General features: G+C 38.8%; 2 protein-coding genes across 9 annotated transcripts; one reads left to right on the forward strand and one right to left on the reverse strand.

Moving 5' to 3' along the window:
- Positions 1–5,903: 5,903 nt before the first annotated feature.
- LOC122666403 (beta-amylase 3, chloroplastic-like) lies at positions 5,904–9,006 on the forward strand. Its single transcript, XM_043862545.1, has 4 exons — positions 5,904–6,500; positions 6,814–7,024; positions 7,666–7,776; positions 8,026–9,006. Exons 1-4 carry the CDS (start codon positions 5,968–5,970, stop codon positions 8,812–8,814), a joined length of 1,644 nt encoding a protein of 547 aa, XP_043718480.1. The 5' UTR covers positions 5,904–5,967; the 3' UTR covers positions 8,815–9,006.
- Positions 9,007–9,323: 317 nt separating this feature from the next.
- LOC122666419 lies at positions 9,324–24,529 on the reverse strand. Of its 8 annotated transcripts, none has more exons than XR_006333669.1 (5): positions 24,454–24,506; positions 24,335–24,420; positions 24,107–24,229; positions 23,224–23,382; positions 20,053–20,136 (listed from the first exon to the last, which is right to left on the reverse strand). XR_006333669.1 is itself a non-coding variant. In XM_043862550.1 (4 exons), the coding sequence occupies exons 2-3, from the start codon at positions 24,400–24,402 to the stop codon at positions 24,124–24,126; spliced, it is 174 nt and encodes a 57-aa protein (XP_043718485.1). In that variant the 5' UTR covers positions 24,403–24,420; positions 24,454–24,506; the 3' UTR covers positions 9,324–9,416; positions 24,103–24,123. The 8 variants fall into 8 exon arrangements, 5 of the variants coding, with proteins under 5 accessions (XP_043718485.1, XP_043718483.1, XP_043718482.1 ...); XR_006333663.1 differs by having other exon boundaries at positions 23,224–23,377; positions 24,103–24,229; XR_006333614.1 differs by having other exon boundaries at positions 24,103–24,229.
- Positions 24,530–25,669: the final 1,140 nt, after the last annotated feature.

Raw genomic sequence — 25,669 nt, forward strand, 5'->3', positions numbered from 1 at the left:
TGCTTGGATGGGAATAATAGAAAAAGACTTATTATATAGGCAAGATTGTCTGTTCAAAACTGAACTCTTCACAAGGTAATTAAGCATTGTCTAAACAGATCTATTAGTCCTAACAAAGAACTGATGGACTGTTTGGATGGGTTCAAGAGTGATTCAGGGAGGAAAAATGCTTTTATCAAGCTAAAATGGTTTAGTTTTTGTTTTTTTTTTTTGTTTTTTTATTTTTGTGTGTGTGTGTGTACGTGGTTTTTTTTCCTTGGCCACAACCCTTCCTGGCCTCCTTAGGGGATAAGCAGGATTGGTACCAAGGTTTAAAGTATCAGTATTGGATATCGTATCAGAAAGATGATTTTAAGAGACATATCATATTGTATCGTATCATATCATATCAGAGATACATAAGATACATACAAAAATAGTCAATCAAGATACACATGGAAATACACTTTTGGAGGAAAAAACAATATATAACATCTATCATGCATAAACACTAAAATATATGGAGAAAAAAGTATTGCAAGACAAGTGTGTTAACTTGAAATTGTTATAAAAGACGAGGTTTCTTACATGTTATAATAGTATATGTAGATAACTTCTTGAATTATACAAACTAAGTTTTTGTAGCACCTCTTGAATCGCTTTTGAGTATAGATTAGAACCCCCCAACTCCAATTTTTTTAAAAACCTTGGTTAAAGGTAAGTTTTGAGAGTCTCACTTGGGAGTTCCTTTTTTTTATTTTCTTTTCCACCAAATGATTCTTTGTATTGAGTTTGATAGTCACATTGGCCTTTAATGGCCATATATAACGATTAGTATTGGGCGTATCATTCTATATCAAGTCGTATTAACCGATACATATCGATACGTATCAATACTCTCACAAAACCTTTTAAAGTACTTATTGTAAGTATTGGTATGTATCGTATGTATTGTATCGTATTGGATCGTAACGGCCAATAAAATATGATACCAATTGAGACATAGTATTTTTCTTTTAAAAAAAAGAGATACATATCAATATGTATCATATCCGGTATTGATCAATACCGATACATATTGATTGATATGATACAATATGGATCGATACTTTAAATCATAATTGGTACTTCGCGTTCTTCCGGAGGAAGCAACGCATGAGCATGCATCATCACGTACACGCAAGAGAAAGGCGGTGAGGAAATGTGTGGAAGGGTGAAGTGAGACGTATAAGCTATTGATAACCACAAGGAGAGAAAGAAGATAACAAAAGCTACGTCTTAGAAATTGTGGGGACCTTTTTCTAAAATTGCTACACAACAATCAAAACTAGTATTGCAACTTGCAAGTGATAAAAAAAGAAGCAAAAACCCTTTCTTGTCTAGTTCCAACATTCAAATCAGAATCTTCAAAATTAGCTCTTCCCTTCGCTAATATATTAGTAGGTTAATTAATGGGTCCACCAAATTGGTTTGAGCTTGAAAGAGGGTCTCTTTTCATACGAGAAAATAAGAGAGCAACATCAAACAATTAGGACCTACTAGCTACTTCTAGTTTGAATTCAAATTTAGAAACAGAGAAGCCTAATTTTTTGGCAATAAGGAAACCAAGAATATTTATTAAGGTTGCAAATGAAAACAAAGAGGAATTCATGAACTTTGGCAGTTATGGGGTCTCATCTCCAAGAACAATGAGGGAAAAAAGATTGAAGCCTAGGAGGGGAGAAGAGAGCCAAAATTCACACTTACGAAACTTAAGTTTTTCTCCAATAACCCAAGAGAAAGAGAGCCAAAATTCACACTTACGAAACTTAAGTTTTTCTCCAATAACCCAAGAGAAGTCAGGCTCTTAATATAGTCAAGAATTTGCAATATAATGTTGGGTTTGGTGGCTTTTATCTAGACCAGTTGAAGATTCGGTTCAATGGTGTAGATGGGTTAGTGTAAGAGTTGGGGTCTTCAACAAGGATTAGTCTTTCAAGAGAGTGGAAGAGGTAGAGTCTTCCAAGTAAGTAGAAAGGTGGACACTTCAATAAGATTGGATCTTCCAAAGGAGTGGAAGTGGTTGGAGATATTAAGCAAAGTGGAGTCTTCCAAGAGGCACCTTGAGAGAAAGAGAGTTAATGAGTTTTCTCTAAAGACAGAGAAAACAACAAGGTAGAGATGGAAGGAGTTCTATAAAAGAAGAGAGTTGTCTATCAAAGAGATCCAAGTGTTGAGCCAAGATGCGAGGATCCAAGTGAGAGTCCAAGAGGTATAGTGTTGGTGCAACATGTGTACAAGGACTAAGCAAGGAGCCAAAGTGAAAGTATGTAGCGAGAGTGACTGGGATATGAGAGAAGGGTGTACATCGGGGCTTATGTTTGGGTGTCAAATCGCAAGGGTTGTACTATTTTCTTTTCTTGATTCATAGTGAAAGTTAGATCAAACTCCGTGGATGTAGACGGTTTTGCCAAACCACATAAATCTTTTCCCTCTTCTTTGTGTATGTGCCTGTTTTATTAATTTGTGTTTTTGTTGATCTTGCACAAATCGTTTTCGTGCATTGCTCACATCCATAGAGAAAGTTGGAAAGGTTATTTTTTCCAACCCCAACATATAGCTATTTAGTTTGTCATTCAAATTTTGTGAATATGTTATCTACATTTACCACATTGCATAATATAACTTTGATAATTTTATTAACATCTAAATTCTTGTTGGATAATGTTGAAAGCATGTTGGACGGTCGATAGTACAAGAAGAAAAATATAAATCCATGTAGGGATGGATACAAGGTTGAATTGGACCACAAAATTTGTCAATGCAAGGGCTAATGAAAATGAGCTTTTTTAGACATGCCACATGTTCGATTCCTCCCTCGAACAGGTTTCTCCTTGATCTACCTTCAAGTGTACTTGGACAACATGAGGCCCCAAAGAAAGCTGGTTGGAGTATCACATGGGGAAGATTTGGATAACAGTACAGCTTACATGAAAGAAAGCGTGTCCCTTATTTTCTTGGAGTACTCCTTTGAGACTTCTTTGAGAGAGATAGAAAGAAAAAGAGAGGACCTGCAATAAAAGAGATAAGGTCTTAACTGCCCTCCACAAAAAATGGTTTTGGTGGGCATTAAAGCTACAAAACTAGCAAGTGGGATCAAGAAATCTGGACAAAAATAGACCAAAATCATTGATGTTGAGCACTCTTCACTCTTAAGATTCTATATTATCTTAGAAAGGATTAGTGACTCTTGCCTCCCTCGCTTCGATCCTTACCGACATACTTACCTTCTGTTAGATGTTGACATTTTCCCTTTAATACGTTCATTTCTTACTTTATCTTTCCTAGTTTTTCCATGTATCCATCTTAACATTCTCATCTCTGCCACACATAACTTCTTAACTGCCCAACATTCTGCTCCATACATTATAGCTGGTCATAAAATAGTCCTATAAAAGAACTTTCCTTTAAGCTTTAAAGGAATACGTCGGTCACACAACACTCTGGACGCACCTCTACACTTCATCCATCCCACTTTAATTCTCTGTAAATACCATTCTTAGTATTCAAATGGTATAATGTACTAATTAAATCAAAATTTGGGTTATCCGCTAAGAACTACGGTAGAGCGGTTTATGAATGTCTTTATGGTGGACTTGACTAATTTTAGCAAGGATAATCAGATCAGATCAGCAAAGCAATGCCATGACCAGCCATGAAGAAATCCAAACCCATTCTCCCAGTGGTTAAGATTTCTCAGCATTGTCAATCCCATTGCTGTAATTGACTGACTGGAGCGCGTAAGTACCGGAGATGATCATGTCCATGTTAGCAAAAGAGAATATGATGACAAACAAATGAGACAGTTAAGAGATGTAACAAGAGAGTATATGATGAAAAACCAATGAGACAGTTAAGAGATGTTGATATGTTCAGGAAGAAGGAAGAAAACATAGGAAGCATGGAAGTAATTTCAACCACATATAGTTCTTCACCACCCCCACCCACCCACCCACCTGGAAAGAGCTAGTCTTTCTTATCCCAAGTCCACCAAAACCAAAGAAAAATTGAAATTTATTTTATTTATTAAGATTTTCTCAGCCACATCTTCAAGAATATAGATCAAATGTACAATTAGCTGGTAGGGTTTGCCTACTTGCTCTTTTCTGGCAAGAAATTGCTAAACCCTTTTGTTTCCTTCTTTGTGGGATATTGTTGGAGACTTGAAGTTGATGTTTTTCAAAAATTCCCTCCTTGATTATAGGTAAAGCCATGAAAAACAGAGGATGTGATTAGCAGTATAATTCATTACAGGATTACTTGATCGACGAAAATTATTAGGGTAATAATTAATCTTGCTCTAACAGCTGCTACAACTTAATTAATGACTATTACCAATAGTAATCATATTGATTTTGGGCATTTTTAATATTTTTTTACCAGTTCTGTTTCCTTTGTCACAATATAATCATAGAGAATAGGCTACTTGTAAAATGAAAACTAGAGTTTTGTAACAACCATTAAAACTGTTAATAACTGCAGAAGGGTCAATTATCCATTTAACAATCTCTTAATCCCTGCTTCAATCCAGAGTCTCTTTTCTAGTACTAAAAATGATGATAATGAAAGAAGAGAAGAAAAAAATAAGGAGGAAAGGAATCAAAAGGATATTTTTTCTAAGGTTCTCTTTTTCAGTTCTTCAACATATGACCAATCTAAGGTTCAGCTTATAGTGAAAATGTCCAGTCTATCTAAGATGAGCTTTTGAAAAGGATAGGGGAGCAAGTGTGATTACAAAGCCACTGGCTGGAAAATCAAGTGTGTATCTCTATCACTTAAATAATATCTCATATTTTTTTTCATACTTATCAGAAAGCCATCAGCTGGTATATCTATTTGCTGATAAACATGCTCATGCACCACACATGAAAGAAAAACTAGCTACCACCATTAATCCTATTGCATGCCATTACAGCTTTCTTAAATTTTGGGTTAAGAGGAAGAATTAAATTTTAACTCTAAACTCTTTCTACTCATGAATTTTGTCTGAATTTCCAAATTAAGTTGGGTTTCATTGCAATCTGCAAAGGTTATAGAAAACTATTAACTAAAGGACATGACTGCTGTCATGTTTAGGCTCTGAGCTGGGTATCAAAACCTAGCTCGAACCGACAAAACTGCCCGAACTGAATCGATCCTTATTAGAGCGGCTTTGGGCTGGGATAACCGATTTAACCCAAAACCGAAAACTGGGGGAAAACGGTGGATCGAAATCAAACCGATATTACTCGATACCAGCCCAAAACTCATTAAAAAACCGTAAAACCTTTTTATAATTTTGCATACATATATATGTCAAACAGGACCTAACCCGAAACCGAAGCTTTCCTTATTAGTTTGGTCTCGGATTCACCCTTACTACACCAAAAATTCGAAATCGATTCAGCCCGGACCGAAACCATCCCGAATCAACCGGTTGACCCCTATTCTGAGCCATCCTCTCAAAGGCTGTAACAACAATTACAAGAAACCCTGACTGGAGACCTGCACATGAGAGACTACAAAAAAACAGAAGGTTGAGTACTGTGTAACGTACAAAACCCTTTTATAACAGGTTGCAGGTTGCCTGACTTCACCGCCAGATGTCGCACAATGATAAGTGGTTGAGTGAGATAGTTATAGTTTCATGCATTTCAATAGTGAATAAAAAAAGGGGGAAAGAACCGCGTAACAAATGCGAATTGAGGAAGGCATGGGAAAAGTTCTTGGATGAGTAGCTACCTGAGTCCACGTAAAGCTGAGTGGACCAGTTTTATCTTTTACGCTTTTTCCTTTTTAGGCTGAGCCCACCAATATTGTCTCCTTCACAAGCCTAAATACACTGTGATCCCTTCCCCTTTCCTTCCCTTCCCTTCCCTTCCCTTCCCTCTATAAATAAACACCCAAAGTCCATTCATTCTCATATTTTCTTCTTTCCCAATTCCATTCTTAGTTACAACAACAACCAAAATGGCCTTAACACTTCGTTCTTCTCCTTCCTTTATCAATCCAAAGGACACCACCAAGGGTCCCAAAACACTTGATGAATTCCATGGATGTGTTTCTTATGTCCCATTCAAACCGATGTGTCGTCTCCGGGCAAAGAGTTCGAGTTTAAAAGCGACTCTCCCACGCGAAAAGACTTCATTTTTTGAAGGGAAGAATGATGACAAGAAGGAGTGGCTTCATGGGCTCTCCTCAGGGGCTCACAAGGCCGGCAAAAAAGTACCTGTGTTCGTGATGTTGCCTCTTGATACAGTATCCGTCGGCGGTAACTTGAATAGGCCACGGGCATTGAATGCCAGTTTGATGGCCTTGAAGAGTGCTGGAGTTGAAGGTGTTATGGTGGATGCCTGGTGGGGTTTGGTGGAGAAAGATGGTCCCTTAAAGTATAATTGGGATGGTTATGCTGAGCTTGTCCAGATGGTTCAAAGACATGGCCTGAAGCTTCAAGTTGTTATGTCTTTCCATCAGTGTGGAGGAAATGTTGGAGACTCTTGCAGGTATGCAGAAAGGCTCATAATATGTTCTCCCTCTTCTTTTTTCTTCCCTATCTTGTTAGGATTTGGAGTTAAAATCTTCTTTTTTCCCCAATTTATTTCTATAAATGTTTAGATTTTCTTCTCACAATTCATGTTCTTATAGCTTCTGCTATTCTTGTTATTATTCAAACCATGGCCCTGTAGATTTATGCTTTCAAATTTTCAGAAAGCTATTGGCTTTTTCTCCATGGAATTTTGTTGATTTTGTTTAAGTCCTTGTTTCTAGTCCAATCTTTTTTCAATATTTGATCTTTCTTCTGTATTGAATTTTCAGTATTCCCTTACCTCCATGGGTGCTTGAAGAAGTCAGCAAGAACCCTGATCTAGTCTACACAGACAGGTCTGGCCGGAGGAATCCCGAGTATATTTCCTTGGGCTGTGATTCATTGCCTGTGCTCAAGGGAAGAACACCCATCCAAACCTACTCTGATTTCATGAGGAGCTTCAGGGACACATTCAAAGCTTATCTAGGAGGAGTTATTGTGGTAAGCAACCTATATGTATCATGTTTTCTTTTCTTAATTGTAATCACATGCCTTCCAGGATATGGATAAGGACCAAAACTATGGAGAAAGGCCAATTTTTTGGTAATCAAGACATGAAGTGGCATTGTTTTTAATGGGGTATTATTATTAATGACAAACTAATCAATGGTTTAGTGATTTCTTTAATCTCCACCAGACATCGGTGAGAAATAGAAGATTAAAAGATGTTGAAATCTTTTACAGACCCTTTAAAATAATTAGTCAATTAAGAAATAAAATATGATTTAGTTATTTTAAAAAGGCAAGTGGGTCAAAGTTAACACATAATCCTAGGTTTAATATCAAACTACAGTCTTAACTGTCCAAAGAAAAAATTAATATAAATTGCAGTAATGTATCAAATTATAATAAGTGACAGATAATAACAACCATAAACCAACAGTTTCCTTTCAAATTTGAAATAAACTTTTAAAACTCCCCCCCCCCCCAACATAAAAAGACAGAGACACACACACATGGAGAGAGCATCAAGTGGGCCATTAACATTTAAAGCTGCTTTCCTTTTCATTTCCACCTATTTAGGAGTAGGAAAAAGATACTTTGGCTAACAAAGTTTATTCAAATTTTGTTGCAATTTGCAGGAAGTTCAAGTTGGAATGGGCCCCTGTGGGGAGCTGAGGTATCCATCTTATCCAGAAAGCAATGGTACTTGGAGATTCCCTGGAATTGGTGAATTCCAGTGCTATGACAAGGTAGACCTTTCAAACAAAAGTCATTTCTCTATAGCAACCCAACTGAATTGTATGCTTTATGCAAGTTGATGGGAGGCAGGGCCACACATATGGTCCATACTCCATAGGTAATATTGAGCCATGAAGCATCTGAGGTTGCTGATGCCCACAGAACACCAATCTGGACAGTTCAATTAGAAAGATAAATGAATTCAAAGGGTCTTGATTTTGTATATCCTTTTCTAAACAAGTTTTTGCACTCTGGAACAGTACATGAGAGCTTCCCTGGAAGCATCAGCCGAAGCAATCGGAAAGGGAGATTGGGGTAAAGGTGGACCCCATGACGCAGGCAACTACAACCAGTTCCCAGAGGACACTGGATTCTTCAGGAGGGAAGGAACATGGAAAACCGAGTACGGCAAGTTCTTCTTAGAGTGGTACTCTGGAAAGTTACTAGAACATGGTGATCAGATTCTAGCTGCTGCTGAAGCTATATTTCAAGGAACCAGAGCCAAGCTATCTGGAAAGGTTGCAGGGATCCATTGGCATTATGGGTCTAGGTCCCATGCAGCTGAATTAACAGCTGGGTACTACAACACCAGGCACCGAGATGGCTACCTTCCGATTGCAAGAACATTGGGGAAACGAGGCGTCGTACTGAACTTCACGTGTATGGAGATGCGAGATGGAGAACAACCGGCACATGCAAACTGCTCACCTGAAGGACTAGTCCGGCAAGTGAAGATGGCAACTAAGACCACGTGCTGTGAGCTTGCGGGAGAAAATGCATTGGAGAGGTATGACGATAGAGCTTTTGCACAAGTCTTGGCAACGAGTAGGTCAGATTCACGGAATGGATTGAGTGCATTCACATATCTAAGGATGAACAAGAGGTTGTTTGAAGGGGAGAATTGGAGGAATTTAGTGAATTTTGTGAAGAGCATGTCAGAAGGTGGCCGGGATCTCAGGCTCTCGGAGCAAGACACAGGCCATACCAAACTTTATGTTGGCTTTCTCAATGAACAGAACCTGAAGACTAAGGAAGCTGTTCCAGCATAAAGAATGATATGCAACTTTATGAATGAAGATATATATATTTAGAGTGTATACTAGGTCCTAGAGAAAAGGAAGAGAGTTTCATAAAGAATAGAAAATATACCATTATGTAAGTGTCTCTTTAAACCATGGAACAATTTTAAGTTCCTTCTGTCGAGGTTTAAACTAATGGATTCTTATGGTTATTGAATGGCAGCAACCATGTTTTCTGATCTGTTCAGAAGAGTAAACGATGCTATGATCAACACAATCATCCATGTGAATTTGCAGCAGATTCATTATACTCTGATGAATAAGAGTACCCTTTCCAAGTTGCACATCAATGGCCAAAATAATATTTCAATTTACAACATTTCTATGCAGGATCTACAATCATTTCTCCCTACAACAAAAGTACAACCAAATGATCTCCTATAAGGTGAAATTTAAACGTCTTGCTTCTTAGGCTAAGCTGCTCATGGAGATCAGCCATCCACCAAAGAGAGAGTAGGCACCTCATCCATACAACTATGCAGAGCTTCAAAAATCTAATACCACAGCTCAATAGAAGCATCAGGTTAAATAACCTACCCTGATATTCTCAGCCAAATCCATGTAACGAGAACCTGCACCCTGGATCAGTGGCCAGTAGCTTAGTTAATCATCAAAGCTGAGGTTCTTAATCAAATCATCATCAAGGTGTCCATGTAGGAATGGATTTGAAAGGCAACAAAAATGCAGCAGACAAGAAAAATAAATGTCAACTTATTCCTGGAACCCTTTGCCAACAACATTTAAGCTCTAAACCATCCAACAATAAGAAGCAAAGTACAATCAAACATTTCTTTTCTGTGAGTACATCTACATTTAAGTTGAATGATAGGCAGAGTCCCCAATGGTAGAAGCACTGTAATTTTTGTTTTCTGCAAGTGCCTACAACAAGAGAACAAGTGCAAGCACCTGTTCAGGTTAACACTGTGGGAAAGAAAATTAATATAAGCCAAAAAGCACGGTTCGTGATGGAGGCTCATCATTACAGGTACCATACAAATTCATAAGAGACTCAGGGTTTAAAAAATGGGAATAGGATCACAGTCAAATCAATTCGGGTCGGAATCAGCCAAGCCCAATCCCGATTCAGGCTGATCCGGAGCAGCCAATTCATGCTGGGTTTCTAGGGTTCAGGTCAATTCCAGCTGAGTCAAAATCAGTTGTATCTGATCCGGATTTTGATTCTGAGTTTAATAATCTTGGGCTCAATGGACCCAAGAGTCACAAGAAATCTCCATCCAGACTTTTCTCCAAAAACGGAGAATACTAGTCAAAATTTTTTGCTGAAATTGTAAGAAAATAAATTTACAGTTCAGGGAAAAGCATTTTTCGAAAGAAAACATGGATATGCGTTGTGACAGGTAGGGTTAAAGTTAAGGAGCTGCAAGCATAGTTCGGGCGAGATCTCGGCGAGTTTCTCGGCTTTTTGAGAAATCGAGACGAGTTGGCATACGAGTTGCAAAAGTGCAACAACTCGACTAAGATCTCGAGATCTTACCGAGTTCTCGAGATCTCGAGAATCTCGACCCAAACTCTTTTATATGAGTGCCAGATCTCGAGAGCTTGGTGGAAAATCTTGATATACAGACACCTATCTATGCAAACCTTGGTATACAGACACTTATGTAGGCCAAGAACTAAGACAGACACTTATTTATGCCTAACATCATTTATTTGTATTTCATTTACTTAAGATATTATTCATAAATAAGCAAATACCCCTCTATTTGAATCCAATAAAAATAATTAAAAAATAAAATTCCAAAAGGAAAAAAAATCAACCCCCCAGTTCAAGAATAAAAATAGAATTTTCGACGTTAAATGCAATTTTCAACTTTCTAATGTTGGGGTTTTTCTCAAATCTAAAAATTCTATAAATCTTAATATGGTAAAACATTGCTAAAAATCAAAAGTGCGGGAAAATATTCATTTGTGTTGATGGTCAAGAAAACATTTTCATTCAGAGCAATTTTGACAGTATTCGTACACACCAAATGAAGTTTGACCGATACATAACTCATATTTAGACTTTATTTTTACATAATCTGATAGTGCAATTGTGTTTAAATGACCTAAAATAGGTTGAATATCAAGTTTCAGACCCACACTAGGTCTAAAACCCACCAAGTTGAGACTTTGAATCAAAAAACAAAAAATGCACCAATTCGGCAAAATCTCGGCGAGATCACGACTCGACTCGGTTTTTCAAGGGACTGAGTTGGCACCGAGTTCCGAGTTTTAGTACCGGATCAAATCAACATTATTGCCCCCCCCCCACCCACCCACCCACCCACCAACCAACCCACCCAAAACACACACGCACCTTTTTTCTTTTCTTTGAGAGATGCTGTCCTACGGTCTTCTTGTCATAATTACATTTCTTGTCTACTTCCTGTCATTTAATTTGAAATATACAATTTAGTCATCGAAAAGAAAAATGGAAGAAAAAATAGTGTGGTTCCTATCTTGAGCAAGGGAGCCATAAGATTGCTGCTCCACATATATAGTACCGACATGCTCATAGACAGCACCAGTATTCATCCTCCCCAACATGAATCGTTCAGCCCATCACAGGATCCTGCCCTTAGACCACCATTACCATCACATTCGAAATTCCTCATTTATTTCAGTTAGGTTTAAACTAATTAAAAAAAAAAAACAAAATCTCACAATATCATGACACCAACACTACAAGAGACAAAATCTGAATAATATATTGTATATTGTAAAATATAGAATAATAATACGAGTTTTAGGCGATATATGGAGACCCCTCAAGACCAAAAATTTCTCTCTTTTCTAAAACATTATAGAAATTACAGTTCATGCTAAATAGCAGGAACTTTAAAGAATTGGATGCAAAGGTTCATCGGCCGAAGGCTATTTTCATAAAAAATATATAATGGAGCATGTCAATTACAAAGATCAAGCTACAACTCCGTTGGAGCATCTATACATGTGTGTAAAACATGCAGTTATGCTTTGACATTGAACCAATCCAAATAAGTAAATCATGGGTTTTCTCCAGTTAAGCCACTTTAGGGCCCCTCATGAATGCAATTGCAGCCCCAACAGCTGCCTGTGACCTGCACCATTCAAGTTATCCCCCCCACGCCAACTTCAGAGTGCTTATTCAGAACCTGATACAAGAGCTTCAGCCTAATGGCTTAGTTAGTGACTAATTCATACTAGAAGTTACATAACTTTTAAGTAGCATAGATAAGAATTAATCTTTAAGAGTGACTTGAGGAATTCTGTGGACATGTCAATGGTAAATTTTCAATCTTTCCACATGTGTGTAATGTCAGGGATCTCCAAAGGCTATTTTCAAAAAAAATATGCCCATACAAGATCTTAGAAATAACTATAACAGTCATGAGCTTGATAAAAAAAAGCAATTTTTGAATTCTTTCCTTATTCTATTTAAGCCACAACTAACAACAGAAAAAAGATTGATACCACTGTTCAAGATTTTTTTATCTTTCATCTGTGATTCAACTCTACCTTCTCAGATACCCAATCATGACCACAAACCAGTTAGGCTTAGTTTGTAACCACAGTATCAGTAACTATTTTTCAATGCCATTAATGCTCCAATGCAGTTGACCGTTTGCTCAATTGCTCCGAAACTTGAAACACTAGATTTTGTTACACACCTAACATATTACAATTACATTCCCCCTCGCAACAGTAACTATTTTTCAATGCCATTAATGCTCCAATGCCGTTGAGCGTTTGCTCTATTGCTCCGAAACTTGAAACACTAGATTTTGTTACACACCTAACATATTCCAATTACATTTCCCTTTGCAACAGTAACTATTTTTCAATGCCACTAATGCTCCAATGCCGTTGACCGTTTGCTCTATTGCTCCGAAACTTGAAACACTAGATTTTGTTACACACCTAACATATTCCAATTACATTTCCCCTCGCAACACTATTCCTAAACTACTTCAATCCCATAATCACGACAGGTCAGCCCTAACCCAATTCATTCTCAGCTTCAACTCAAACAGTCTGTATAGACTTTAGCTCCCTATGAAACCTTATTCCAGATTTAACAAGTTAATAAAGTCCTTCACTAGCTCTTAGACCTAGTTTTATACTCACTTTTTCAAGAAAAGCCCCAATAAATATCTCACTAATATCTGCATATCAATTCAAAGGAGCTGAATATGAGCAATAACTCCGGCCCATATGGGACTGAGTAAGAATTATCCACTAGAGATTAAACTGACACAAAAGTAAAATATTGCGAAGAAGAGAAAAAGAATAAAACAATGAAAAGGAGGTAATTCCCTAACTCGGTGTATTCTACCAAGACTTCTCCCTTAATATAACAGCTTATTGGTAATTATAACTTCAATAGAAAACCAAGCAATATGTACAATGACTAGACGATTGCCACCCTGTACTTCGATGCAGATTCATCACCAAATAGGGCTTGTTTCATTGGGAATAAGTCTAGGGTTGGTTAACACATGTTGGGCCTTTGATCCCATGGGTTTCTAATGTAATAGGCCACTTTATGGGCCTAAAATATGGTATATAGGTTGCATACGGATTAGCCCAATACTTAGTTTATTTTTAAGTTTTTTAATTGAACCGGTTCAAATTGGTTGCATCCAATTGGTTCAATTTAAGTGATCATGTGACTTGGTTAAGTGGTCATGTGACAACTTAAGTGGTTATGTGATGTAGGTTGGGCTGGATTAGGACTCTATAAGTCCAGCCATGTTTTGAGTCTATTTCATTTAGTATTCTAGTTTCCTAGTCAGTTTAAGTTAGGGCTGTAAATGGATAACCGAAAATCCACATCCGTAACTGTTTAGGGGCATCCGAATTTGTTTAGAGATATCCAGAAAAAAATCCGAATACTCCGATAAAAATCCGAATCCGAATACTTAATTATAAAAAATTAAGTAAATAATGATCTTGAGGGTTTTTGAAGATTCAACAGGTTCTAGAATATGAGGAAAAGAGAATCATGATCTAAAACTATGGATTGAGAGTAAATTGTATCCACTAGGGGGGATGAAGGTTCGGGTTACACAAGGCAGAGGTGTAAACGGATGGTCGAAAATCCGAATTCGATCCGCATCCGAATCCATTTAGAGGTATCCGTACTCGACCAAGGAATATCCGGATCCGATTACATCCAATCCGTATCCGAGCCGAATCCGATCCGTTTACAGGCCTAGTTTAAGTTACCTCATAGGTTAGGGATTGGGTTAGGTGATGCAGCTCCAAGAAGGAAGAAGAAGAAGAAGAAGCCCTAAACTTAGGGCTTGAATAGGGAGCCATAGATTAGGATTATTATTTTTCATACTTAGTTTATTTTCCTGTTTTTAGATTGAACCGGTTTAGAATTGGTTGCATCCAATTGATTCAATTGGTCTAATTTAAGTGAAGTGTTCCTATTGGTTAATAAGTCCTTATATCCTATTGGCTAGAATGAAATCTTCCTTTAAATTAGTTGTTTTAAGTTAGATTCTTTTATTTTAATTCAGTAAGGGTATCTTAGTCAATTTACTATTTTAAATTTGTTATATTAGATTAAATCTCTCCCTTCCACGATTTTAGAAGGAGACTTTAATTTGTACTAGGATTTGGCCATTGGTCCTTTATTATAAAATTAGAAATCGTGGGAGGCTCCCCCACATTGGAATTTGAATAAAAAAAAAAGACTGTTTCTGCTGCTGGCCGACTGCTGCTGCTGTTCCTGCTCCTTTGTGGGTGTATCCTTGTGGATTTCAAGGTGGATAGGGTGGGTGGATTCCTGCGACTCCTTGCATCGAGACGATCGGGAGGTTCCTTCAATTGTCAAGCTGCTGCCGGTGGATTCCTGCTGTGAGTTTGAAGTTTAATTCTGTTTTTTCATTCCTTCTCCTTCCCCATTCGATCCCTTTATTTTTAATTTGAATTCTCATAAACCCTAGATCTGCTAAGCTCTGTCCAGCCCTATCCTCTCACCCAAAATTCAGGCATAGCATCCTTATCCCAACCCTTTCACTCGATCCAGCTTTGGGCCTGATCAGATCTGTTCAACCCTAATTCCCCCTTCTCCATTAAAACCAAAAAAAACCCTAATTTCTGTCTAGACTTATTCAGCCGACAGAATTCCTTCAAATCACAGCCGAACTTCCATTCCCTTGTCCCTCACACTCGACCTCAAGCCCTGGTCATAAATCCCACTTTAAACCCTAGTTTTGGTAGTTTTCCTAATTTCTAAAACCCAAAACCCTAACCCTAAATCTGCAGAATTATAAAACCTAACCAAATCTATTTTTTTTTATATCAAAATAGTCCCCTAGACCTGCTGATCATCACCATGTATCACATTCATCCCTAACCCTAGCCTAAACCCTAACTTTGCCCTAAACAGCCCCAAACTGCCTAGCCAAACCAACAGCCCTATTTAGATCCTGTTGCTTGGCCTCTAAATAGGATAATTAGAGCTACATTAAATTGGTATCAGAGCCATGGATGAACATGGCAATCCAGTGCTGCCACAACCAGCCGACCCTATGGCAGCAATGTTAGAGATGTTCAGAAAATTTACTGCTGATCAAAAGGCTACAACTGATGCAATCATGACTAGATTGCAACACTTAGAAGGACAGAGAATCCCTCCTGATAGGGACAGCAACCTGCCCATAGAAGAAGACAGGTACCAACTCCATTCAGTGATACAGAGACTGCATGACAGAGATGGGAGCCCCAGAGATGACTACAGGGGTTATAGAGATGGACACATAGGTCACAGGGATAGATTCAGGACTGACCGAGATGACAGGGATGATAGAGATTATTATAGAGATAATCGGGACAAACCTAGATATGCCCGTGAACCTTCTCGGGAACACAGAGGTCACCACCGAGGCTACAGAGACAGAGATAGAGAAGACCGGTACAGAGACAGAGGTCGGCAGCCTACTTTTGAGGAGTATATGAGGTCCTACTTCACTGGAGACCAGGGTACTAATCGGCGCTATACAGGCAACCAAAAAGTGAAGCTTGAGCTGAAAGAATTCAATGGTCACTCTGACCCCCAGGTATTTTATGACTGGTTTGCTGCAATAGAAGACTATTTCGATTGGTATTACCTGTCTGAAGAGGGGAAAATGAAGTTAGTCCGCGCTAAACTTGTCAAACTAGCACGTGAGTGGTGAGCTGCTGAAAGAGAAATGGACTTTAATGGTACTGCACCCCGTACTTGGGAAGACATGCAATATGACCTGAGTAAGCAATACTTGCCAAGGCACTTCAGGTCTCAGTTGCAGGATCAATTCAACTCCCTCCGCCAAGGGACCATGACTGTGATTGAGTACATGAGGAAATTCGATGCTCTTTCTTCTCGCACTGGCATTAGGGAGGAGGGCATCCAAATGCTTTCCCGGTTTAGGTTGGGTCTGTCAAGTGAGATCAACAGGACAATTGGGGTGGTTGACGTTGCAGACGTTCGAGATTGTTTTGAGAAGGCCTTGAAAGCAAATAATGTAGTCCTAGGTAGGAGTAATCCCACTAGGAGCCAGGGTAATAGGGTTACCTAACAAGGCTGGCCGATTGGGCTAGGGTTTAGTAATTGAGGGCAAAACTAGGGTTAGGGTTGGATTTTGGGAAAGGGGTTTATAGGGTATTAATGGGTAGGTCTAGGGGGTCAATATGGAATAAAAAGGTTAGGGTTTGGATGAGTTTTGAAATTCTGCAATTTTGGGCGTAATTGAATTTTAGGTCAAATTAGGGTTAAAGTTAGGTTTAGGTTAGGGTTGTCTTATATAGTAATGATGGGCGGGTGTAGGAAAGTCTAATGGTATAGGTTTTATGACATTTGAGTGAATGGAAGTAGGTTAGATGAGTTGGACAACAAGATAAGGTTATTGGAGACAATTCCTAATGGAGGTAGGAGTAGGGGTTTCTAAGGTTTAGGGCTTGGGGTTTGATGATGACTTACAAGGTGTTCATGTAATGATGTTAGGGTTGCTGAAAGTTTGGAATTTGACTTTTTCATCCATTGAAGAGCTGCTGTCCACATCCTAGTTGAACCATCCGCCGGAGATGAACTCAAGAAACTTGATCCCGATTTGGAAGACCATTCTATGGCCATTCATCGTGGGATGAATGCTTTCAAGACGGGGAGAGTTGATGCAGCTTCCAAGAAGGAAGAAGAAGAAGAAGAAGTTTGAACTTAGGGCCCGAATAGGGAGCCATAGATTAAGATTATTATTTTCCATACTTAGTTTATTTTCCTGTTTTTATATTGAAACGGTTTAGAATTGGTTGCATCCAATTGGTTCAATTGGTCTAATTTAGGAAGTGTTCCTATTGGTTAATAGGTCCTTATATCCTATTGGCTAGTATGAAATCTTCTTTTAAATTAGTTGTTTTAAGTTAGATTCTTTTATTTTAAGTCGTAGGGGATTTCTCAATCAATTTACTGTTTTAAATTTGTTAAGTTAGATTAAATCTCTCCCTTCCACGATTTTAGAAGGAGGAGACTTTAATTTGTTCTAGGATTTGGCCATTGGCCCTTTATTATAAAATTAGAAATCATGGGAGGCTCCCCCACATTGGAATTTGAATAAAAAAAAAGATTGTTTCCGCTGGCTGCATTGCTGCTCACGTTCTGCTCCTTTCAGGTGTATCCTTGTGGATTTCAAGGTGGATAGGGTGGGTGGATACGTGCGACTCCTTGCATCGTAGACGCGATCGGGAGGTTCCTTCAATTGTCAAGTCGCCGGTGGATTCCTCGCTTTGTGAGTTTGAAGTTTAATTCTATTTTTCATTCCTTCTCCTTCCCCATTCGATCCCTTTATTTTTAATTTGAATTCTCATAAACCCTAGATCTGCTAAGCTCTGTCCAGCCCTATCCTCTCACCCAAAATTCAGGCATAGCATCCTTATCCCAACCCTTTCACTCGATCCAGCTTTGGGCCTGATCGATCTGCTCAACCCTAATTCCCCCTTCTCCATTAAAACCAAAAAACCCTAATTTCTGTCTAGACTTATTCAGCCAACAGAATTCCTTCAAATCACAGCCGAACTTCCATTCCTTTGTCCCTCACACTCGACCTCAAGCCCTGGTCATAAATCCCACTTTAAACCCTAGTTTTGGTAGTTTTCCTAATTTCTAAAACTCAAAACCTTAACCCTAAATCTACTGTAATTATAAAACCTAACCAAATCCTTTTTTTTTATATCAAAATAGTCCCCTAGACCTGCTGATCATCACCATGTATCACATTCATCCCTAACCCTAGCCTAAACCCCGACTTTCCCTAAACAGCCCCAAACTGCCTAGCCAAACCAGCAGCCCTATTTAGATCCTGTTGCTTGGCCTCTAATAGGAGCCATCTCCTATTTAGAGCTACATTATTAGGCCATTCCTTTTAGTGTCTAAGTCTATTTTTGAGTCTTCTATATAAGTTTGTAAGGGAGGCCAGCATTACATACGAATTTAATTAATGAAAAGCTTTGTTCTTTATCTCATAGCTTTGCCGCTCGCTCTGTTGAGTGAACCTTGTGAGTAATATCAAGGCTACCTTGTGGGTAATATCAAGGTGAAGGGATTGGTGGACTCCGATCGACTCCTTGCATCTTGTAGATCAGAGGTCCTTCTTCTTATTCAATCGAGCTTCTTCAAGCTGCTCTGCTGCCTTTCAAGGAGATCAAACCGATGAAGTAATTTTAATTTCCTGCATATATCCTTCCCCTCTTCATTGTCAAGCTGCTGACCCGCGGTGGATTCCTCTTGTGAGTTTGAAGTTTAATTCTGTTTTTCATTCCTTCTCCTTCCCCATTCGATCCCTTTATTTTTAATTTGAATTCTCATAAACCCTAGATCTGCTAAGCTCTGTCCCAGCCCTATCCTCTCACCCAAAATTCAGGCATAGCATCCTTATCCCAACCCTTTCACTCGATCCAGCTTTGGGCCTGATCAGATTTGATCAACCCTAATTCCCCCTTCTCCATTAAAACCAAAATAAACCCTAATTTTTGTCTAGACTTATTCAAGCAATAGAATTCCTTCAAATCACAGCCAAACTTCCATTCCCTTGTCCCTCACACTCAACCTCAAGCCCTGGTCATAAATCCCACTTTAAACCCTAGTTTTGGTAGTTTTCCTAATTTCTAAAACCCAAAACCCTAACCCTAAATCTGGTAATCATAAAACCTAACCAAATTCTATTTTTTTATATCAAAATAGTCCCTAGACCTCGCTGATCATTACCATGTATCACATTCATCCCTAACCCTAGCCTAAACCCTAATTTTGCCCTAAACAGCCCCAAACTACCTAGCCAAACCAGCAGCCCTATTTAGATCCTGTTGCTTGGCCTCTAATAGGAGCCATCTCCTATTTAGAGCTACATTATTAGGCCATTCCTTTTTAGTGTCTAAGTCTATTTTTGAGTCTTCTATATAAGTTTGTAAAGGAGGCAGATTACATACGAATTTAATTAATGAAAAAGCTTTTTTGTTTGCCGCCATAGCTTTCTTCGCTCTGCTCTGTTGAGTGAACCTTGTGAGTAATATTAAGGCTACCTTGTGGGTAATATCAAGGTGAAGGAATTGGTGGAATCCGATCGACTCCTTGCATCTTGTAGATCGGGAGATCCTTCTTCTTATTCAATCGAGCTTCTTCAGGCAGCTGCTGCTGCCTTTGAAGGAGATCAAACCATAAGTAATTTTAATTTCCTGCATATATCCTTCCCCTCTTCATCCTCTAACCTAATCCACACCCTCCTCCATCCATCAACCCTAATTCTCCATTAAACCTGCATTCCTACCTCAACTAGGACTCCCCCATAACTCTAGTTTTAGCCATCACTTTCAAACCCTACTTCCAGCCTACATCCCCCACACCTCTCCCTACACTCGACCTTAAGCCCAGCTCCCTTAACCTCCACTACAAACCTCCATTCCCCCACTCCATTAAACCTAAAACCTACAACTCGATTCTGCCGAGATTGCAGAATTTTAGAACCTTCTCGAATCCTATTATTTATATGCCATAAAAGCACCCTAGACTCGCACATTAAAACCCCATTGCCATTGTCCAACCCTAACCCTAGTTTTACCCTAAACAGCCCCAAATTTTCCTAATTAGCAAACAATTCCAGAATTCTGATCTTACCTAGCTCCTATTAGGCCTTGCCTATATAGGACTACATCACTTCCATAAGCCAAAATAAGCACAAAATTATGAGAACAAATCTCAAGAATCAACACTTCTTTAAGAAGTTTCAATGCCAACCCTAAAAAATTTTGGAGTAAGTTAACTAGAGTTACCTCTACGTAGTAGTCAAGGGCTCTCGTACCGTGGTCTTGTGCGGGTTAAGAAGCTTTTCCAAAAGCATAGGATTTTAGCTTCTTGGAACATTGGTTCCTTAATGGGCAAGAGTCTAGAATTAATTGATGTGATGAGGAGAAGAAGGATTAATATTGCATGTATTCAAGAGACTTGATGGAAAGGTTAAAAAGCTAAGGAGTTGGACGACTTTAAACTATGGTATACGGGGGAGCAAACTAATAGAAGTGGAGTGAGCATAGTAGTGGATAAAGCTCTAAAGAATGATGTAATGGATGTTAAAAGACTTGGGGATAGGATTATATCCATCATATTTGTGTTGGAGAAAGAGGTAGTCAATATTATCAGTGTTTATGCTTCCCAAGTAGGATTGGACAAAAGTAGTAAGTTACAATTCTGGGAACACTTGGATGGATTAGTGCAAGATATTAGTCAAGGAGAAAAAATTATTATAACACTTACTTTATAGGGGTGATCTGAATGAACATGTAGGGAGAGATCGTAGAGGCTATGAAGGGTGTGTATGGAGGTTATGGATTTGGTGAGAGGAATGAGGAGGGAATCTTAGTTTTGGATTTCATGGTTGCTTATGATCTATCCATTGTAAACACCTACTTTGAAAAGAGAGAGGAGCATTAAGTCAACTACAGAAGTAGAGATCATAATAGCCAAATAGATTTCTTCCGAACTAGAAGATCTAATAGATTGTTTTGTAAGGACTGTAAAGTTATTCTAGGGGAGAACTTAACCACTCAACATAGATTGGTGGTCATGGATATGTGCCTCATCATGTAGGATCCTAATACAGGCAAGAACAGTGTTTCAAGTAAATATGTGGACACAATTAAAGATATGTAGACAAATTCTATGACAAGCATTATTCTATCCGCAAGCATCACAAGGGGGCTGGGCCATCTCAACAATTGGTGGACCAATCCAATGGGCCATAGGGCCAACCAACCTAACTGGGCCAGCCACATGGACCGGGAGTTTTTGGGTCTCTCAAACCCAAATTGTGGGGAACAATTTTGTCTTTTATCTTCATGTTTTCTATTTGGCCGATGGAGGTGTTTAAAGAGTGGGGCCCACAAGCCCATATAGATCGGCTAGTGCTCTTGAAGACTCTAGAAGGCTGAAGACTGAATTAGTTTCCTTTTTTTAAAAGATCTTAGTTTCCCTTTTGTATTAGTTTCTAATTCCAAGTTACTTTCTATTTTCTGTTTTCTTGAAGGGCAAGACATTGCTGCCTGTTTATGTATAGAGCTCTTAGGAGCCTCCCCACAATTTAATGATGAATGAAAAGCTTGCTTTGTGCATGTTTATGTGTCCTGGGAGAGGATGAAAGGCTGAGAGAGCCAATCCCCTTCCCCATCTAGTTATCCCTTCTATCTTCTTCTTCAACCTCCACTCGATCTCTTCTGCTACTGCTACTGTGTAACTCCAATCAACTGCTGCTGCAACCCTTTGTGAAGGCCTGATTCGACTCTTAAACACCATCAAGCACAGCTGCTTACCACCAATAGAAGACTGCTGCTCACCTGCAATCCAAGTTTTCCTCCCTAGATCTGCTGCAACTTCAGACTTCCATAACCATGAAACCAGCCATTGAAATTGGCTGATTTGGAGCAGAAATCCCCCTCAACACCCCCTTCACTCGATCCAAACTTGGAGAGATTCTGCTGGCTGGTTTGGTCTCTACTCACTAAGTTTCTAAATTTGAGTTTACTTTCTATTTTGGTGTCCTATTGATATTTCCACCTTCAGCCATCAGTTGGAGCTGAGATTATTAGGGTTTCATCCTCCCTATTAGACCTCTATTTGGTGAGAATATCAAGACCATATAAGTTGGGTAACTGTTGATTTGATTTGTCAACTTTTCTGTTCTTAAACCTCTGTTTCCAGACCTGCTGCTGCAGTGTCTTGGGCCTCTTGGCTGCTGTTGAGTGTGGGTTAGTTGATCAACTGTAGGTATTCTTAGGCGTTAGGTTACCTATAATCTAGCATTACATTAGACGGTGTGGTGACTAGTGTAAGAACCGTAGGAGGTCAAAGTAGTGAATTCCCAATTACAGTTGGGCTACATCAAGGATCAGCTTTAAGCCCTTATTTGTTTACACTTATCATGGAATTAACCAGAGACATCCAAGATGAGGTTCCTTGGTGCATGATTTTTGCTGATGACATTGTTTTGGTGGATGAAACAAAAGCTGGAATTAACACCAAACTAGAGTTGTGGTAATCAACCTTGGAATCAAAAGGTTTAAAGTAATTAAAACGAAGACAAGTATATGGTGTGTAACTTTAGTAACTCTGGGATGGATAATGAGGGGTGGAAGTTGATGAGATGGAGATTCCACAAAGTGACCATTTTAGGTATCTAGAATCAATCATCAGTAAGGAAGGTGATAAAGAAGATGATGTCTCACAGAAAATTAAAGTAGGATAGATGAAGTGGAGAGGTCCATCCAGAGTGTTATGTGATCGACGGATTACTTTAAAGCTTAAAGGAAAATTTTATAGGAAATAGCGGCTATGATGTATGGCGCGAATGTTGGGAAGTTAAGAAGCGTCATAGAGATAAGCTAAATGTAAAGGAGATGAGGATGTTGAGATGGATGAGTGGCAAAATCAGGAAGGATAAAATAAGGAATGATCATATTAGAGCTAATTTGGGAGTAGCCCCGATTCAAGATAAGCTTCGAGAAAGTCATCTAAGGTGGCATGGCCATGTTCAACAGAGGCCTTTGGATGCTCCAGTTCAGAGGACTGACTTGATTCAGATTGAAGGTACTAAAAGAGCTAGGGGCAGGCTTAAAATGACCATAGGAGAAGTGGTGAGGAAAGACATGCATAGTCTAGGTCTTGTTTCAGGTATGACATCGAATAGAGCTGATTGGAGGGCAAGGATCCGTGTAGCCAACCCCACTTAGTTTGTATAAGACTGAGTTGTAGTTGTAGTTTTTGTTTTTCTTTTCTTTTTTACCTTTATTATTAGTACTTTGTCTTTGCAAGAATCCATGTAGCCGTCCCCATATAATTGGGATAAGGCTGAGTTGTTGTTGTTGTACCTCTACGTAGATTAGAAGACAATTAAATCCCAAACAGTGCTCAAATACTAAAAACACCCTTACAGTTTTTACATAACCAGAAAAACTTCTTGAATGATTCTACTCCTAAACTTTTACGGTTAATGATTTATTACATTGCATTCCAGAAGAACAGCTTTTCTGCCCAAGACAAACACCAACGTAAGGTAAATTTCCATGATAAAATAAAATGGCATACATAAATCTAACATTTTAAGACAAGCTAAAACCTAGGTTTCAGCACAGGACACAAAGTATGCGCATTAAAATGGAAGCTAAGGCAATAATCACCACAAAAAGGAACCAAATGGAAAATGCTGGAGTCCATGGCTATTCTGTTTTAGAACTCTACAGATATAACATAATTACCAGAACAATAAAAGAATAAAACGAAAATGCTTAGTTTCATCATCTAGGAAAATTAACAAGATGGAAACAATGCAGCCAACCAAACTCACATCGTTCAGCATTGATCTTTAAAGTGTTATAGGACAAAAGACTTCAATTACACCAATACTTCTCTCGTATTTTACAAGAAACACAGAAAACTCGAACTCAGATACATTTATAAACTCATTTCAGCTTTCACATCACCCTAGTCCCAATGCTATAACCAAGTCCCTCTCCCACAATTCTAAGCCCTGACATGTAAACTGTCTCCCATAACGACGCATTAGCTATCGAATTCCCGAAAAGGTGAAATAGTAACCATCTATTATAGATTAATCCTACTAGCCCAGGTTTAAATAAAGTGAAACCAGCACAATGATTAATGAATCTGCTTCCAGAGAGCTCGTCAAGCCAGAAAAATAGCAAATCAAATAAACAAAAAAAAAAAAAAACTCAAATAGAGAATATTACCTACTCCACTGGTAGGGAGATTCAGGAATCGTGAGAAGTGTCCATTTTGGGATTTCCACGACGCAGATCTTCAATCAAAACACCGAGTTCTTTCCGAGCAGATTCCCTTCCAAACATGAATCCGTACCTAACCCATAAATGAACAGTTACACAGTTGGGGAATTTAAAAAAGAAAAAAAGATCACCAACGTAAATCCCAATGTTGAGCCGAGAGAAATGGAATAAGATTTACCAGCAGGAAACAGCAGAGAATACTCCAGCTGCAGCAACGGTTTGGAGGAGCGTGAACCTTTTCTCCATCGCAACTACAAATTAATCGAAGATGTTTGAACTACACAAACCGAAAGAAATAGGGAGGAGGGGGGTCAAATGGAAATGGTGCACAGATAGTTGACCAGAGATGTTGAGGTCCTTGGGGAAGAAGTATAGTTAGTAAGTTCAGGAACGGCAATAATACAGGTACGGATGCGTACGGCAATTAAATGGACCATAAGGCAATAATATTTTTCAATAACAGGGCGCAATAAAACATGTACGGCAATGATACGGGGAGCAAAAATACGAGCATATATTCACTATGCAACAGGTATGTACACCTAATAAACACAATAATATGTAACTGAAAATTTGATTAGTTTGAGGAAAATGGAGGAATAAAGACAAAGATCTATTCTAATAATTTCAGTATGGACAAGACACTCCAATCCTTCCTTACTATTACCAGCTAAAATCCCGAAAACCATAACCATTAGTAGAGAAATAAGACAGCCAGATACAAAGAATAAATGGGAAATGCTAACAGATTGTTCATCCACCCTAATTCCTTTATGAAGGTTCCAGGTTTTAACCTTTCTCAGTAATTGGCACAAAACTTCCATACTCAGGGTAGGAAGACATGGAGATAAGCAGGCACTTTTTCTTAATCACTATGTATGTGTGAGGTTTCTAAATTATGAATCATCAACCTTGACTAGGAAAGGGTCATTGCAAAGATGGTAATAGTATACTTGCAGCTCTGTTCTACTTATCGACCCTCCTTTCTCATAGAAGGGCAGTCCACATCTAGAGACTCCTAAGCACCATTTTGAATGATGTTCTATCTTCAAGGAGCCGGTGATCTCTCATCTCTCCAAGGCAGCAGGACATCATCGACCTCCATGTATTTTGTCTCTTACAAGCTAACTTTTCAGAGAAACAAAGGAAATCATATGCATTGAGGTGCTCCGAGTATTCACTGGTCTAATGGAGTTATATGATAGCACCTCATCTAAATTTTAAGATTCAGGAAGCAAATAAAGCATCTCTATAAGGATAAAAAACTCAGATAATTTATAGAGGAGAGAGAGAGACAGTCATACACATAGACAAAACTTACAGAGTAGATAGATTCTCGCTGGCCGAAATGAACGGAGATGGTGAATCTGCCGCTGCAATCGCCGACTGCCACGGGGTATTCCGGTATTGTAAGGTCGCTGCAATCGCAGAGGAACGGAGGCGGAGAATGGAGACGGAGAAGAAGGGGGCCGAGGGTTTGGGAATTTTTTCAGTCGCCGGCCTGAAATTACCG

Source organism: Telopea speciosissima, chromosome 1, assembly GCF_018873765.1.
Source record: "Telopea speciosissima isolate NSW1024214 ecotype Mountain lineage chromosome 1, Tspe_v1, whole genome shotgun sequence".
In the NCBI taxonomy this organism is placed as follows: Eukaryota; Viridiplantae; Streptophyta; class Magnoliopsida; order Proteales; family Proteaceae; genus Telopea; species Telopea speciosissima.

Excerpts from the sequence above, each read along its gene's own strand:
- LOC122666403 (XM_043862545.1), top strand. The coding sequence starts at position 5,968 with ATGGCCTTAACACTTCGTTCTTCTCCTTCCTTTATCAATCCAAAGGAC. Across the intron at positions 7,025-7,665 it reads ATCTAGGAGGAGTTATTGTG|GAAGTTCAAGTTGGAATGGG; the intron begins GTAAGCAACCTA and ends TGCAATTTGCAG. Across the intron at positions 7,777-8,025 it reads AATTCCAGTGCTATGACAAG|TACATGAGAGCTTCCCTGGA; the intron begins GTAGACCTTTCA and ends ACTCTGGAACAG.
- LOC122666419 (XM_043862550.1), bottom strand. The coding sequence starts at position 24,402 with ATGGAGAAAAGGTTCACGCTCCTCCAAACCGTTGCTGCAGCTGGAGTA. Across the intron at positions 24,230-24,334 it reads TTCTCTGCTGTTTCCTGCTG|GTACGGATTCATGTTTGGAA; the intron begins GTAAATCTTATT and ends TTTATGGGTTAG.